Here is a 14,708-nt window from a genome sequence, read left to right on the forward strand (position 1 = left end):
GAGGTGTAGTATTATGTTAAAATACCAGGTAAAACAATGTGGTTCATTTTTATATTTGTCGTGGGCAGCTGCATTAGGTTCAAGTTACCATCAAGGGCTTCCCATACAATTCCCCACACAAAGTTGGAGGAAAAGTGTGAACTTACTTTTTGATCCTGACTTTTAGGCCGTAACGGTAACGGATCTGTTTGTTGGTTCTATCATCTGTGCAATGATGGCAGGAGCTACTTACACTCAGTCTTACTTACCTCGGAAGGGAGTGCGTTTGCAGTTTACCCCGCTCTGGCGAGACTCCACAGTACCTACCTCTTACACTACGGATTCACATCGCCGTCATCCCTGAACCCTCGGTAACCATCAATCATTTTCTGAGTCCTGACTAGACACTCTCCCACCATGGGTCGCGTTTGTGCGGATTGCGGGCGCGACCTTCCCCAGACCTCGTACACGTCCAACCAGTGGTCCAAAGGTATTGGGATGTCGCGATGCGCCGGCTGCGTTCACGGCCATTCCTTCGACACGCCTGCTCTCGAGCAATCCGACAGTGGCCGGTACAACCAATCCAACAAGGCCGACTTTGACGAAGATGACCTCGAGAATCCTTTCGCATCGGGTGCTTTTCGTTGGGTTGCCAGGGGAGTTTACACCAGCGGCGCACGATCTGGCCAAGCTTGCGTTTTGAAATGGTTCAAGACGGGCGTTGTCTTCGAAGATGAGTACTTTGCTCTCGACATCAAGGCAGTCGATAAAGCTCTGGAGATTGTGAACCGCTTCAATGAGCTGAATATGGTCAACAAGACCGTCAAGATCAACGTACCCGCGGTGTGGGTGTTCCAAAAGACGTGTTCCCGGGCTGGCCAGAAAGCACTGGTTGAGCCCTTCATCCAGAACTACAAAAAGTTCAACAGCAACACTGGTTGGATGGACGATTGGGGCCAGTGGCCGCAGGTCATGCAGGCCTTGAGCCGTAGGTGCAACCCTAACACTGATCCATGCATCACAACAATCCGTGACCTCCACTGAGTCGGCCTGACTGATAACATTTTCTGCTACCATGCAATAGACTTCAGCTACCACATCTCGGGCGGAAACTACGTGCTTTGCGACCTGCAAGGCGGCATTTACCAGCACGAGCTCGTCCTATCCGACCCGGTGATCCTCTCCAGCAACGGCGACTACGGCGTCACCGATCTCGGCCGCAACGGCATCATCTCCTTCTTCAGCCAGCACGACTGCAACCAGTACTGCCGCCCCCACTGGACCATGCCCGCCAACCCGCGCCAGATCTTCAAGCCGGAACCCGGCACCACCATGCTCCGCCGCACCGTGACCACCGCCCTGTCCCGGCCCAAAAATACCCGTGATTATGGGAGCTGGTACTAACCGACACGAGTTGTGGAGAATTATGTCGTTGGCCCTTGGGGTATGCGATTGGAACCTTGGGAGGATAGGTACAGAGGGTGTTTTCCACCGAAGGAGTCGGAAGGATCAGGTGCCGTAGCTTGGACCGCCGTTTCTAGCTGCGTGTGGTTTCAAATTCCCACAGTTAAAACCACGGCACTACGTAGATGTTTGGACTTTCCAATTGATGCCTAGACTCGCAATTGAAGTGACGTGTGATATGTATGTTGTGCTGATGGTGCTAACACGTGTGACGTCTTAAACAAGATGACCTACCTAGGTAGGTAGGTAAATAACGTAATAAACAGAATACAAGTGAAAAAAGAGTGGACACGGCTGGAATCGAACCAGCTACTCCGGGGTACCCTTAATGAGAAACCCGGGGGCATACCAGTAACACCACGACGTGCCCAACAAAACTGGTTGTTAAAAAAGCTTATAAGGCTTGATTGGTGTCCGATGGCCGGGTTTCCATGTGGTACTAATTCCCAAATCTTCATCATCTCTTCCATCTCCTTCGACTGCCTAATCACACAGTCGATGGGGCTCGAGATTATACATTTTTCCAACGAGCTGAATATCGTTAATAAGATTATCAAGATCAACGTGCTCGACACATGGAATGGGGCTTCCTCTCACAGCTTTACCCGCAACAAGATGACCTCGATATATAACAAAAAGAATACAAGGAGAAAAAAGTGGACACGGCTGGAATCGAACCAGCTGCTCCGGGCCGCCGGAAAATGAGACACCCGGGAGCGTATAGCAACACCACGACGTGCCCAACAAAACTAATTGTCAAAAAAAGCTTATAAGGCTTGATTGGTTGGTGGTCGGCGGTTTCCATGTCTTGGCATTAGTCCCCAACTGCCGCAACTGCCTCACCATTCCCTCCTTTTCTCTTACTTTTTGATTCAGATCACTCACATTCAACGACGCCATGTCGTCTCAACTCCCCAACATCGACGACCAGCTCGTCACGCTCACCAACCCGGCACGGGAAGACCTCGATGGCATGGACCACGCGCGATGCGCTGCTCTCCACAACTACCTCATCGACTACTGCCTCGCGGCTGATGGCCGGCTCAACAAAGCTAGCCAAGGCAGCCAAGCCAACTACTTCAGCACGTTCGGGGACGCGGCCGAGGCCGTCCGCCAACGGCTCCATCCCTCGGTGGCCGACTTCCTCACCGCGGCACACACTCCCGATGCGCCACTCTTCTACTTTGTCGACGGCATGCCCGACCCTGACTGGGGCAATTTCAACGGCCTCTTCGCCAACGAGACGGCCGACCTCGAGGACGAGCCCGAGGACTCGATCGTGCGCCTCTACTCCTCCCACCCGGACGCCTGCGGCGGCAAGTCGGGCGGCGGCATGCTCTACCACCAGCGCCGCCACCTCGCCTGCTTCTTTGTCCACCCAGACGACACCGAGTGTGCGTTCCCGGTCAACGAGCATCCGCAGTGCTGGCATCCCCTGGAGACGATCCTCTCGCACTGGATAGCGCTGATCCGCCTCGGCAAGGTCGTCGCCTCTCCCAACAACGAAGACCCGGCGCTATACGGCAGCCCCAAGATCTGGAACTGGGAGTGGCGGCCATACAGCGAGGGCCAGGTAGCCGGGTGCGTCGCGGCATGGGACCGACTCTGCGGCGCCATCGAGGCGCGCCGTCGGCAAAGCCGCGGGGCCACGGTCGATGACAACTCAGCCAACCCAGCCAGCAACCACCCCAGCGGCGAGCCCTTACTCCCACCAGCCGCCCTAGACGCAGCCAACATCACCCACCCCTCCTTCGCACGCTCCTTCCTCACCCTCGCCCACCGCCCCCGACACATCCGCCACATCGCCCCCGGGCTCTCCCTGCCCCCCACGGACGCGGCCGCCTTCGCCGCCGCCCAGCCCTTCACCCACACCATGCCCCGGCAGGCGCGCCACTGGCACGGCACCGAGCCGGAGGAGGAGGGGATCGTGCCGCCCGTGTACCTGTTCTTCAGCCACGCGGGCGCGCCGCAGGTCGACGTCTCCGGCTGGCGGTCCTCCTTCCGCGGTCACTGGGGTGAGGACGACGGGCATGGCGTTGCCTTCCCGTCTCGGGTGCCGCCGGGGGTGTACAGCGAGTGCGTCAATCGGTCGGAGCCCGAGGCGACTGAGGAGGGCTTCCGGGTGTTGTTGCCTTTTGGTGTGTATGGCGCGCGTGTGAGTAGTGGGGGTGGGGTGCGGAGTATGGCGGCGGATGAGCTGTTTCAGCATGGGTTTAAGCCTTTTGGGGGGGATCCGAACCGGCCTCAACGTCTGGAGCGGTTGTTAGGCCATTGGGCGGGCTTGGTTGAGCGGGGGGTGTGGGCTGTTGGGCCGTGTGGTGTGGAGGGTTCGATTGAGGTGTTTGGGGATGCGGTGGTGAATTGGGCGGATTATACCATCCCGTCGAGCTGGTGAAGTGGTGACACAGTGACACCGTGACACTGGTGAGGCGCATTTGAACAACCCTCACATTCCAAGTTTCTGAATTTAACTTGATTGATTAATCCAAACTCTGCTTGTGGTCGCAAGGAATTAAAACCACGTGACAAAATTGACCATTGGGGTGCAGCAGGACTGCAGATGCGTGTCAGCCTGAGGCCTTGAGTGTCAGGCCGCCCGCCGCACTTGCAACTTCCTTCATGTTGACCCCAGCGTTTGAATTTTTGAACGCAGCCCACAAATTGTCGATTCAGTCAAACACGTCATTTCCCAAGTCTGGTCAAAATGCAGTATTGTGCTGAGTGCGATCGTCATTTTGGGACCGTGGAATCGCTTGAGCAGCATCGCCGTGATTCAGCTCGGCATGCCGATGCAGTCCATCCCTACAGTTCGACAACCGCCTCATTATTTGGACCGACAACCGTCTCATCCATATTTGCACCGCCAGCAACCGCACACTCTGTTTCCCAGACAACACCCTCATCGGCAGCTTCTGAAATTGCCGCCCCAGCGACCCAGACAGCCACAGCCCGCGATACGGCCGAATATGATACGATGGATACGATTGAGACGATTGAGACCTCTGAAATCCTCATAGATGCTCTAAGAGGGTATGTCGTACTTACCCTATCATTTGATTTATTTCTCTCTCTCCGACCGCCTCCCTCTTTGAAACTATTAGGTGTTGACATTGGCCCTCCAAATAGGCTCTATACCAGCGGGGACTACTCGGATCTTGTCATATCCTGCCAAGGAAAGGAATACAAGGTGCACAGGGCCGTCGTATGCACCCAGTCCGACTTCTTCTCTGCAGCTTGCCGCGGAGGCTTCAAGGTTAGTGGCAGTCCATGCACTAGCAAACTAGCAACGACGCGAAACTAACACGATAGTAGGAGGCACAAGAAGGAAAGATCGACCTCCCAGATGACAGCCCTCGCCTTGTCCACATCATGGTACATTATCTGTACCACTTCGACTATGACGCAGAAATGGGCGGACACGAACCCGACGTCGAGGAACTAGCAGAGGGGCCCCTTTACACTCATGCCCGGGTTTACGCCTTGGCAGAGAAATACCTGATCCACGGGCTGAAGGCTGTCGCACTTCGACAATTCAAGGCAGTTATTGCGAGCTCCTTCAACATGATTGATTTCCTGCAGGCCATGGAGGAGGTGTATATGTCTACTGTGGAGGATGACAGAGGCCTAAGGGATGTTGTCGTAGAGGCCATTTGCAAGCACCCCGCTTGGCTAGACAAGGAGGATGTACGAGAGGTGCTTGGGAGGTTGGGAAGCTTGACGTATGATATAGTCATACACTTGCGCGAAAGTGGTTTTTTTCTAAACTAGGGTCCGTTCACATGTTGACAAGATGGCCTCGATGAGGTGTGGGAAGTGATGCTTCACAATCAAGTACCTATCTAGCTGTCGACTTTCATATTGTCAAAGACGACTCGGAACAACCGAGGTACAAGGAAGACCCTAATGGCCCTTTCATTCCCGACTTGGACTTTGTGCAGATTTTTGAGGACAGTGGGGTCAAGTGCATGTTTCGTACAAACCGTTAGATCTGTTCCTCTTTGATGCAAACTACAAGTTAATATTTCCGTTGTTCGTATTAACCCTAAGTTATCCATGTAAATTGGTTTTGCTTGCATCCGGCTCTGGAGGGGTCTGGTACCTAAGGTAGGTATTCAACCTAAATCAAGTCGAGCACCACTTCACAAGTCCAAGCAGGCACAAAAGCCCATCCCACTTTCTCAAACCTTCCACTTCCACTGCCACACCAGTTTTGGAAGATCCATCTTGAATAACCTCGACTATGTCCGAGGCAGAACAGCTTCGGGATCGGCTCGGCGAGCCCCAGAAGCGCATCGAGCCTGCGACACCAAAAAAAGAACTGGACTGGTCGAAACCCTACGACGGAGCGGCCGAAAACACCAGCATTTCGGAATCGCAGCCCTCGTCACGGTCAGCAGCCGATCCCTTGCGCGACGAAGAGCTCAAGAAAGAATGTGCAGTCCCAGAGCATCCGACCAACACCGAGGCGGTTCGACGAAGTGACAATGAAGACGAGGGACGAGATGGCGACCTATCTCTAGATACAGAGAGAGAGGACAGACTCAAAGAAACAGCATCGAATGCCAGTTCCGGAGACGGCGACCGAAAACGGTTGCCCCACCCCGACACCGACTTTCGTACTCGACAATATTGCACACAAGCCTGCCTGCTAGGCCTCAAGAGAGGGTTGGATCTTGACGGTAACTGTCCCAATGTTTCCTTGCATCAGACTGCCGAGGGCGGCAACCGCCACGCCATTACTATTGACGAGTTTGTGACGCTAGTTGACAAACAGTTTCGTCGCGGCGTGTATCGCAATTGCATCGCGCTGGATCCCTTTGGCTTCGAAGGGAAGATTCGGTCGATAGGCGCCCTTTTCAAACTGCAACTGGCGCCGTACGGCTACACCTTCGTCGCCAAAGGGACAACCCCCGCGCACTACAGCCTCCTGAAACACGAGAGCCTCGTCTACTCGCGCCTCGAGAGGCTCCAAGGCGAGGCAGTGCCAGTGCACCTTGGCATCGCAGACCTCTCCTGGGGCAATGGCTACATCCTCCCCGGCGCGGTTTACCGCGTCTACATGATGATGATGGCTTGGGGCGGCGAGGTGGCCCGCGATAAAACGGTGCCGGATCTGTATGCCGAGAAAAACCGTTTGATGTGCGCGATGTGGGATGAAGGCGTCTGTCACCCCTACGAAAACAATCCTAGGTATCTCTGGGACGAGGAAGCACAGCGTGTCATGGCCATCAATTTTGATCAAGCTGCTTTTCGCCCGGCGCCCAAACACAAGCGACTCTTAGCCTTGCGTCGTCCTGCGCGGAAAAGGAAGCGGCGGAGGGTTCGCCACTCGGGCAACAAGAACAAGAAACGGGTGTCATCCGGCAGTGGGTTGCGATTTGTGAAAAAGCCCGAATGAAATATCATTGTTTTCCAGATCAAGTCCTGTTCTAGCTCGTCTCCTTCTGATTCTCTTGACCATGCCTGTCATCAGCAGCCCCCTTATCCCCAGTAGCCCCATTCCCACCCCCACCATTCTTTAACGACTTCACGACCATCGCATATCTCTTCCTCTCCCGAAATATCACCGCATACTTCCCCGTCATATATTCCACTTCGAACTTCTCCTCCAATTTTTCCCTCTCATCATAGTTCACATGACAAATCCTAGCCTTCGTTACCGTCCTGACCGGCTCCTCCTCCTTGCTCCTGTCGGTGGTGGTGAGTGTCGTCTCCAGCACCTCGGGGAGCGAGTCTGCCCCCGTGATGCGCTGCAGGTCTTCGGGTGACGACACGGGGCCGTCGGGGTTCAGGACGACGGGGATGCGGATCTCTCTGGTTTTGAATGTGCCGTCGGCTATGGCCTGGTGCGCGGCTCTCCATCGTGCCGCTCGCTTGTCGTCTTCTTCTTCCTGCCGGGCCTTTGCAGCTATCGCGCGCTGAAGAGCAGACATTTTGTTTTTGTTTTGTTGGTGTGTCAACGACGACCCGAAGTTTGAAGATGATTGTGGGGAATATAAGGAAGAGAATGATTGCGAGGGTGGTTTTTTTTACGATTCGAGGAAGGCGGGCGGGTAGGCAGCAGGCTGTCTTTCAGTTTGCTTGCAGCGTTGCTTGTTCCGAGGTGAGAGGTCATGAGATGCGGGGCACAGTGCGGTTGTTGGCGCGCAGGTACCGAGTTCCCGGTTTTATGTCGTCAGCCTGGCAGCTGTTCAGGTCCGTCTCTACAGTATCTGAAGACGCGGGGCTCATTCGAGTTCAAAAAGAAGAAAGTTCTAGAAACTCTAGAATTCCCAGTGCGTTTGCTTCTAATCTTAGGCCCTCGTTAGTTTCAGGCTTTCAGCTGGTCCCAAGTCGAAACAGGGCCGCCCCATCTCTGTGCAGCGGCCCGAGCCGCACTGTGGTCGACGCAGGTCGTCACCAGCACTTCGCCGCCCCCTACCCGGCCTATGTGGTCACACCGAATGGGGCCAGCGGACTAACTGATTATCTGTGACCCACCAAGTAACCAAATGTCCAACCGACCACCAGCGAGTCCAATCATGGTTCACATAGTATGTACATCACTTGCCACAGGGGCACTTCTTGCGTGCTACCATTGAAGCATTCAACGCAGAGCGCAGAGGGTTGGCGACATCCGGCCCAGCCTCCTAGGCCTAGCGTTAGTTTCACAACCGGCCATCATGGCGGCAAGACAATCGAGACATGGCTAAAATTAGCATGTATCGCTCGCCCAAGACCAGGCCCAGGGGTGGTTGGGGGTGACTGTGGCGGTGGATAGCTCACAACACCAAGTCACCAACAGTCCAACACTCGAGTCCGTGCCATCTCCATGTCTTGTAACTGAACCAACTGGTATCGATCAAGCAAGCAGCAAGCTGAGGGTGGAGAATAATGGCCATGCCATGGCCACCTGCAGTCAGTTAACCCCCCGTCAGGCCAGTTTGAACTATCGTAACACGGTTAGGAGGCCGAAACGAAGGGGTCTGCCGCCTGCGCCTTCTAGTTAGAGGGGCCAGATGAGACAAACGGGCTTCCAGTTTGTGTTCGAGAAACAAGAACGATTCAAGGGAGTCAAGTCTCCTTCCTTGTGCAGTTGTGCCGGCTCAGGTCGATAAATAGGCAGGCGACTTCCCATCTGTAAAAGACTAGACGGACACACAACCATTTACATCCATCTCAACTTCCACGCCGGAATCACTCAAGCAATTTTGACACGTTTCGTCTGAAAGTTCTGGTCTTTGCATCCCCTAATCAACAACACCACACAACAACAACACCATTCTCAACAACAACACCACTCTCAACATGTCCACCAGCACTGCCGTCCGACCCATTTTCACCTTCGGGATCGAGATCGAGATCTTGGTCAAGCCTAAAAAGGACACCGACGTATACCCGAGACTGATTGCATCACACTTCGATCCGGCTCTCCAACCAGGCCATGGCGTCGACGAGGTCAAAGCAGAGCGCAATCGGACAGCGATCCGTCGGGTTTTGGCGGGAGCCATGACCAACTTCGGTATCGAGACCAGTATCGCTGGTAACAACTATGAAATCTGGGACGTCAAGAGGGAAGGTAGCCTCAATGAAGTTGCGGACGCGAGAGGGGGCGGTTACTGTAAGTTCAATCCGCCCGCAAAGCACCCAGTGCCGTGCCGTGCCGCCGCAAAGGTCCACCTCATTTCACCAAACGGACACTCTGACATGTTGATAAATAGGGGCCATTGAATTGGTCTCCAGAATCTTGTCGACCGATAACCCTGGTTGGGCCAAGGAGGTCAATGACGTCTTCGAAACTGTCTGGAACTATTTCGATGTCCAATTGACCAAGGGCTGCTCCATGCATGTTCACGTTGCCCCAAAGCCGAAGTGGGAAATGTCGTCTTTACGCGATATCATGAAGGCGACGGGAGTCTTCGACGATGCCATCACGAAGATCATGCCTGCGTCGCGCAAGGCAAACCCTTGGGCCAGATCCAACTTCCGTGATGGCCCTGAGCCCACTGACAAAGCACAGCCGGCGTTGAAAAAAGCATTTGACGAAGTCCCTTCAAAGGCCTGGGGGCCGTTATTTGCGCTTTTTGATAGTGTCAAGATGAGGCAGGCGATTCTCCTCACTTGGGGACAGGACCGCAACGTGTCCTGGAATCTTGCTCCCCTCAGTCAATGCGGAACTATCGAATTCCGGCGACCCCCTGGCGTTCGGACAGCCGTCGACGCGCAGAAATGGGCCACCTTCGCCGTCGCCTTCGTCTGTGCCGCCACCGCCACGCAGTCAGACTAGAAAACCCCGTGGCTGTCGAAGAAAAGGAGCGCCACTGTTGGCGAGCTCCAGTCATTTGTCTCGAGTGGACTCAAGCTACTCGGTTTGGAGCGCCTTCATCCCCATGTGCTGACCGAAAACACATCGGCGGCGGCGCCTTTCGAATGGTTCGATCTGGAGGAGGTGAAGCGCAAGCTGGCGAAAGCTAATAAGCCGGGTGGAATTGAGGAAAAGGTTCGTCTTACTTGCCTTGAATTCCCCTCGTCGCCCGCAAGGCTCTTGTCCTTGGATTCTTTGATTTCAGCTGCTAACCGAGTCGTCGCTCCCTACTACTTAGATCATTCGGTCACGACAAAACAGCCCGGCAAGCAGCCGGGCAAGCAGCTCGGCAAGCAGCCCTGTCAACAGCCCAAAGGTTCGCAAGACAGAAAATCGATCACCTAGCCCAGCAAGTGGCCGTCCCAACACCACGTCGTCTCGCAAGACGGAGAGTCGGCCAGGCACCCCAACAAAGGGCACATGAGCGTGTAAACCCCCCTGCTTGAGAAGATTGAAGCAGGAAAGCACTCGCTGGGGCGAGCAAGGATGTTGTTGTAAGATAGACATGATAGATAGAGATAGACACCAGAGAAAATGAGGCTGAAAGACTGAGGTTCTTGGATGCCGTGGTCTAATACTATTTACCAAGGCCAACTCGTTGTGAGATCATTAAGTTCTCTTCTTCTCTTTTCTCTTTTCTCTTTACCGTAATCAGCAACAGCACCACCATTTTCGACATGTCCACCAACACTACCATCCGACCCCCTTGGGCTCTTTTACTTTTTGGCCGCACAAGAGTTCCTCGACGAAGAACACGGCACCCCAGCCGTCGTTGCACCTCGCGATGACAATACCTGCATGCTGGGGAAGTGGGCGAGCATACAATTAAGATTACCTTCTGAAGTTTAAAGCTCTCTCTCAACTCGTTAATATTACTGCTCATACCACTTCAGCCTTCGGCCAATAAGGGGCTAGTCAAGGTATTATAGAAGAAAATGAGCTATAATTATCTATTGTCAGAGTGACATCATGCGTGGAAAAGACTCGAGGTACAAGTTGGCCAATGTTGTCAACCACTCCTTGCGATTGCGGACCATTGTCTTCCCCCTGGACTTTTTGAGCATACACTCTATCTCTTGCCGCCTCATGTGTGTTGCCAGGGCGTAAGGTGTCCGGCGGTAGAAATCTTCGGCATTTACCGCCGCACCGTAGTCGAGGAGAAGCTTTGTTAAGCCTTCCTGCCCTCCCAGCACCGCGAAGTGAAGCGGTGTGAACGAGTACCATGTCGCTTCCGAGCTTACCCTTTTCCGAAACCGGTGCCTCAGAAGAAGTGTGGGCTTTTGGGACTGGCCGATGGCGAGGAGTGAACGGAAGGCCTTCTCAAGCCCGAAGAAGGCGACTAGGTGAAATGCGTTAATCGGCCCTACAACTCTGCGGTTGGCACAGTACACCTCGGGGTTGTCTGCCCAGAGATCCCTGTCGGGGATGTCGATGGACGACATCAGCGCATGCCCTGCTAAATCTACTCTCCTACGCTGTCCAAGGAACTCGACGGTCTCGTCAAAACAGTCCGTAGCTTCGCGAGCATGGTGACCCCAGTGCCGCGCCGCATACATGTAGAATGGGGGGGAGTTTCCCCATTCTACCTGTTCCTCGGGCTGGTACGTAATGGATGGTGGGAGGGGAGATGTAGAGAGACAAGCCATGCATATCTTAGCCATGTAGCCATCCGCGCCTTGGAACTTCTGCTCTCGAATCGACTTGAAGTACTCGTGCGCCGTTTGGTGGGAGAACCGGACGTAACCAGTGACCGGTTCGATGGTTAGCAAGCCGAGACAAGCAGACAATATGCGTTCTGGCGTCTGGGCACCGAGATGTATCGAGTCGGTACCGCCGGGTCGCATTCCCGACGCGGAGATCCCGAGAGCCACCTGCAGGTCGATGAGCCTCATGGGTTCCCGGCAGCTGACGAGGCACAACAGCACACGGTCGGCGAGCTTGTCCTTCCGACGACCTATCTGGTTGACCGTCTTTTCGTAGATGTCATGGAGCAGCCCTCCTGGCGTCTTTGAAGACACACTCTCCTGAAGCTCGCGCAGGGCACTCCGATACTCTTGGGGACAAGAGACGGCTCGGTCATGGAGAAAATGGAGGCAGAGGTGAGCAATCAGAAACCTGGTCTCACGTCAGTGGAAAGAGCTCTGGATGCAATGCCACAAAGAAGACTTACACGCCCTCTGCGACTTGGAGGATGATTCGTTTTGCCTCGTAGAAGAGGCCCTGGTGCTCGACAAGCGTGCCCTGGGGCACGCTGAGGAGTTCAAAGTCGAGATAGCTCCTCAAGTCTTCAGGTGACCCGACTATCTCTTTGTAGATCATTTTGTTATGTCCGTCGAACAGCCCAAAAATCTTGGGATCGTCCCTCGAAGTCACAAAGATATTCACCTCGAATCGATGCTGCAGCATCAGAAGCATCGAAACCAGGTCCTTTCTGCACTTGGATGCGCCCTCGTCGAGAGCGTCGACGACCAAGAACGTCCTGTCAAACTTTCCGATTAATAGCTTCAGTGTTTCCTCGAGTTCTCCTCGCGATGGTCTGGGACTTTTTTCTCTTTTGAGGTAGAGAGATTGTACACACTCATCCACGCTACCGTTGGTGCAGGCCAGCTGCCGAAGAGCCGCAGCCATGAGATTCTCGATGCCCTGCTCCCCCTGCCGGAGATAATCAAGGTATAGATAAGCAATGCCAAATTTGGTGGCCGGATTCATGGACGTAAGGTGGCTGACGGTAATGGCTGTCATGGTGGATTTGCCCACCCCCGGCACCCCCCAACAGAAGATTGTCTTGCCCTTGGTGTCTAGCCAGGTTCGGAACTCGTTCGAGTCGAGGAACCAACGGCCAGTGTCCTCATGTTTCGTGTGGCAGAGCTCGCCATGTCGGACGCTGTGGCTGCTACCCCCGAGCCAGTGCATAATGGCTTCGTCTCGCATTGAGTCCAACCCCGTCTGCACTTGATCGACGCCTAGAATCGCCGAGAAAATACATTAAATTGTGTTTTTTTCTAACTCTACCGCGCCATGGGATACTAACTCTGCTGGATCAATTCCACCACCTCCTTGAGCTTCCGCTCCTCGTCGACCTTTGATGGAGAGATGGCCTTGAGGATGTCTTTGGCGTACGCGGACGCGGCCATGGCCGCGTATCCCTGCCACTCCTTGCTCTTGTGGGAATCCGAGTAGTCGCAGATGCCACGGATTACCAGACAGGGAAAGTCGTTCATCAAGCCGGCCGCTTCCATCTCGAAACACAACACGTTCCTCTCCCTGGCGTACCTATCGCGGATGAGAGCGTCCTTCATTACCTGGTTTGCCGATGCGATGAGGCCGTAGTGAATTGCCGGGTTGTCTTCTTCTTTTGTTCTCTCACGGCGATGGACGAGGTCTGACGGTTGGATGGTCCTTGAAGGGTCGTAGACGATGTCGGACTTAAAGAGCCGGTCCGTGTCATTGCCAGGACGGTGGTACTGACGACGTAGTCTCCGGTTCTTGTCAAAAACGGCCTCAATTGCCTGCTCGATCTGGTTCCCATGCCGCTGGTGTTTGGCCATGACGCTCGACACGGCACTTCGGAGGAGCGTGGGCGGCTGGTTGAGGATTCGCGTGTGCTGGAATGGTTGGCCCTGTATGGTCTTGCCAAAGTCGTACTGGAACACGCCGCTCTCTCCATCGCTAGGGACACTTATAACAACGTCGCCGAGGCGAATATCGTTCATCGCGCTTGGCGCGCCGCCCCCAATGCCAACCAGGAGGCCGATCCGAACGTTGGGAAAGCTCGAGAGCATGTTCGCGGCGACGCGGCTTGCCGATGCGATGCCGTATTCCCCACAAGGCAGAGAAGCGATGACGACTTTATGCTCGCCAACCTTCCCCAACATGTAGGTATTATCATCGTGAGGTGCAACGACGGCCGGGGTGCCGTATTCCTCGTCGAGGAACTCTTGTGCGGCCACGTATTCGGGATGGATGGCACAAACCCATCCCACGGTATAAGTCTCTGGTGCGTTCATTTCTCTATGATGAAAGAAAAGTCATTGTTATTGTTTGGTATTGCTGAACAGGAGAAAACCGAGGGAGAACCGTCCCAATCTTCACTGTTTAACGAAGGATTCGGGGGGGGGGCTTAGGGAGCCCCAGAGTTCTCCTTGCTCACTAACCGCCAGCTAACCGCCAGCCTTGTGCGGCTGAATACCTTGGCAGGCCAAATGGAAAGGGACCATGCAGTCGTGTCTCTCGGATAGCCAGTCACTGAGAAGCGGTGGGGGGGCTTGCCGCTTGCCCCCTTGCGCGATGCTCGGCCGGAGCCATTCAGCTTCGCGGCGGAAAGCTTTCGGGCAGGGATTAAAATTGGGAAAGAAATAACCTGAAGGATGAGAAGAAAGGCCAAGGAGGGCCCAGGAAAAGCGGAGAGTTTGGTGTGATCTCAAATCCACTACTTACGGGGACATTGTTTTCACTTTGCTTACGTTGGCTGTTGAGGTGGTGGTAGTAGGGTATAAGAGCATACCGTTCCGACAGGCCTCCCAACGGGAGCCAGTTTCCGTTTTGAGATCTGCGATATTGGCTGAGGGCTCTCTTCGCCCTGGACTATTTCCCGCCATTGCGCTTTGGGCGCTGGGAGTAAACAAATAAGCAATTCATTACAATAAAGCTTGATTTCAAGGAGGATCTGAGTAGCAAAGGAGAATCCAACATCCTGATAAAACACTGGGCCTGGAGTATGTATAATTAGTTAGTCCTGTCATGTTCCAAACTGGCGATCGGCTTCTCTGTATATACCTAGGTACATGTACATGCACTTGTGTTTCACTCTAATTACGAGCGTAACGGTGCTAATGGTGTATGTACATGTACCATGACCTGTTTGATTATCACTCTGCAAATAGGTAAACAGCCCCTTTTAAGCCGTTTCTGCCACAACCAA

At 54.2% G+C, this 14,708-nt stretch overlaps 6 protein-coding genes and 1 pseudogene across 7 annotated transcripts; 4 read left to right on the forward strand and 3 right to left on the reverse strand.

The window, feature by feature from the left end:
• The first annotated feature begins 267 nt into the window (after nt 1–267).
• On the forward strand, nt 268–1,604 carry F5144DRAFT_515791 (kinase-like domain-containing protein). Its single transcript, XM_066786618.1, has 2 exons — nt 268–967; nt 1,064–1,604. Exons 1-2 carry the CDS (start codon nt 397–399, stop codon nt 1,381–1,383), a joined length of 891 nt encoding a protein of 296 aa, XP_066641818.1. The 5' UTR covers nt 268–396; the 3' UTR covers nt 1,384–1,604.
• A 124-nt stretch (nt 1,605–1,728) lies between these two features.
• Nucleotides 1,729–1,813, reverse strand: F5144DRAFT_t134 (annotated as a pseudogene). Its single transcript has one exon. The product of its transcript is annotated as a tRNA-OTHER (tRNA).
• A 528-nt stretch (nt 1,814–2,341) lies between these two features.
• On the forward strand, nt 2,342–5,452 carry F5144DRAFT_536893 (uncharacterized protein; the record flags this gene model as incomplete). The annotated part of the gene is made up of 5 exons (XM_066787066.1): nt 2,342–3,024; nt 3,397–3,825; nt 4,138–4,473; nt 4,570–4,696; nt 4,756–5,452. The coding sequence occupies 5 exons, from the start codon at nt 2,342–2,344 to the stop codon at nt 5,209–5,211; spliced, it is 2,031 nt and encodes a 676-aa protein (XP_066641819.1). The 3' UTR covers nt 5,212–5,452.
• A 612-nt stretch (nt 5,453–6,064) lies between these two features.
• On the forward strand, nt 6,065–6,760 carry F5144DRAFT_474683 (uncharacterized protein; the record flags this gene model as incomplete). Its single annotated transcript, XM_066785025.1, has 1 exon — nt 6,065–6,760. A coding segment is annotated over one exon (696 nt), but the record flags the coding sequence as incomplete, so codon positions are not given.
• A 112-nt stretch (nt 6,761–6,872) lies between these two features.
• Nucleotides 6,873–7,376, reverse strand: F5144DRAFT_604603 (uncharacterized protein; the record flags this gene model as incomplete). Its single annotated transcript, XM_066791355.1, has 1 exon — nt 6,873–7,376. The coding sequence occupies one exon, from the start codon at nt 7,374–7,376 to the stop codon at nt 6,873–6,875; it is 504 nt and encodes a 167-aa protein (XP_066641821.1).
• Nucleotides 7,377–8,440: 1,064 nt separating this feature from the next.
• Nucleotides 8,441–9,757, forward strand: F5144DRAFT_308573 (putative amidoligase). The gene is made up of 2 exons (XM_066783944.1): nt 8,441–9,043; nt 9,144–9,757. The coding sequence occupies exons 1-2, from the start codon at nt 8,731–8,733 to the stop codon at nt 9,707–9,709; spliced, it is 879 nt and encodes a 292-aa protein (XP_066641822.1). The 5' UTR covers nt 8,441–8,730; the 3' UTR covers nt 9,710–9,757.
• Nucleotides 9,758–10,674: 917 nt separating this feature from the next.
• F5144DRAFT_579014 (uncharacterized protein) lies at nt 10,675–14,232 on the reverse strand. Its single transcript, XM_066789297.1, has 3 exons — nt 12,819–14,232; nt 11,958–12,750; nt 10,675–11,902 (listed from the first exon to the last, which is right to left on the reverse strand). Exons 1-3 carry the CDS (start codon nt 13,792–13,794, stop codon nt 10,744–10,746), a joined length of 2,928 nt encoding a protein of 975 aa, XP_066641823.1. The 5' UTR covers nt 13,795–14,232; the 3' UTR covers nt 10,675–10,743.
• Between the last annotated feature and the right edge of the window lie 476 nt (nt 14,233–14,708).

This window comes from Chaetomium tenue, assembly GCF_020726465.1.
Source record: "Chaetomium tenue strain MPI-SDFR-AT-0079 chromosome Unknown F5144scaffold_5, whole genome shotgun sequence".
Lineage (NCBI taxonomy): Eukaryota > Fungi > Ascomycota > Sordariomycetes > Sordariales > Chaetomiaceae > Chaetomium > Chaetomium tenue.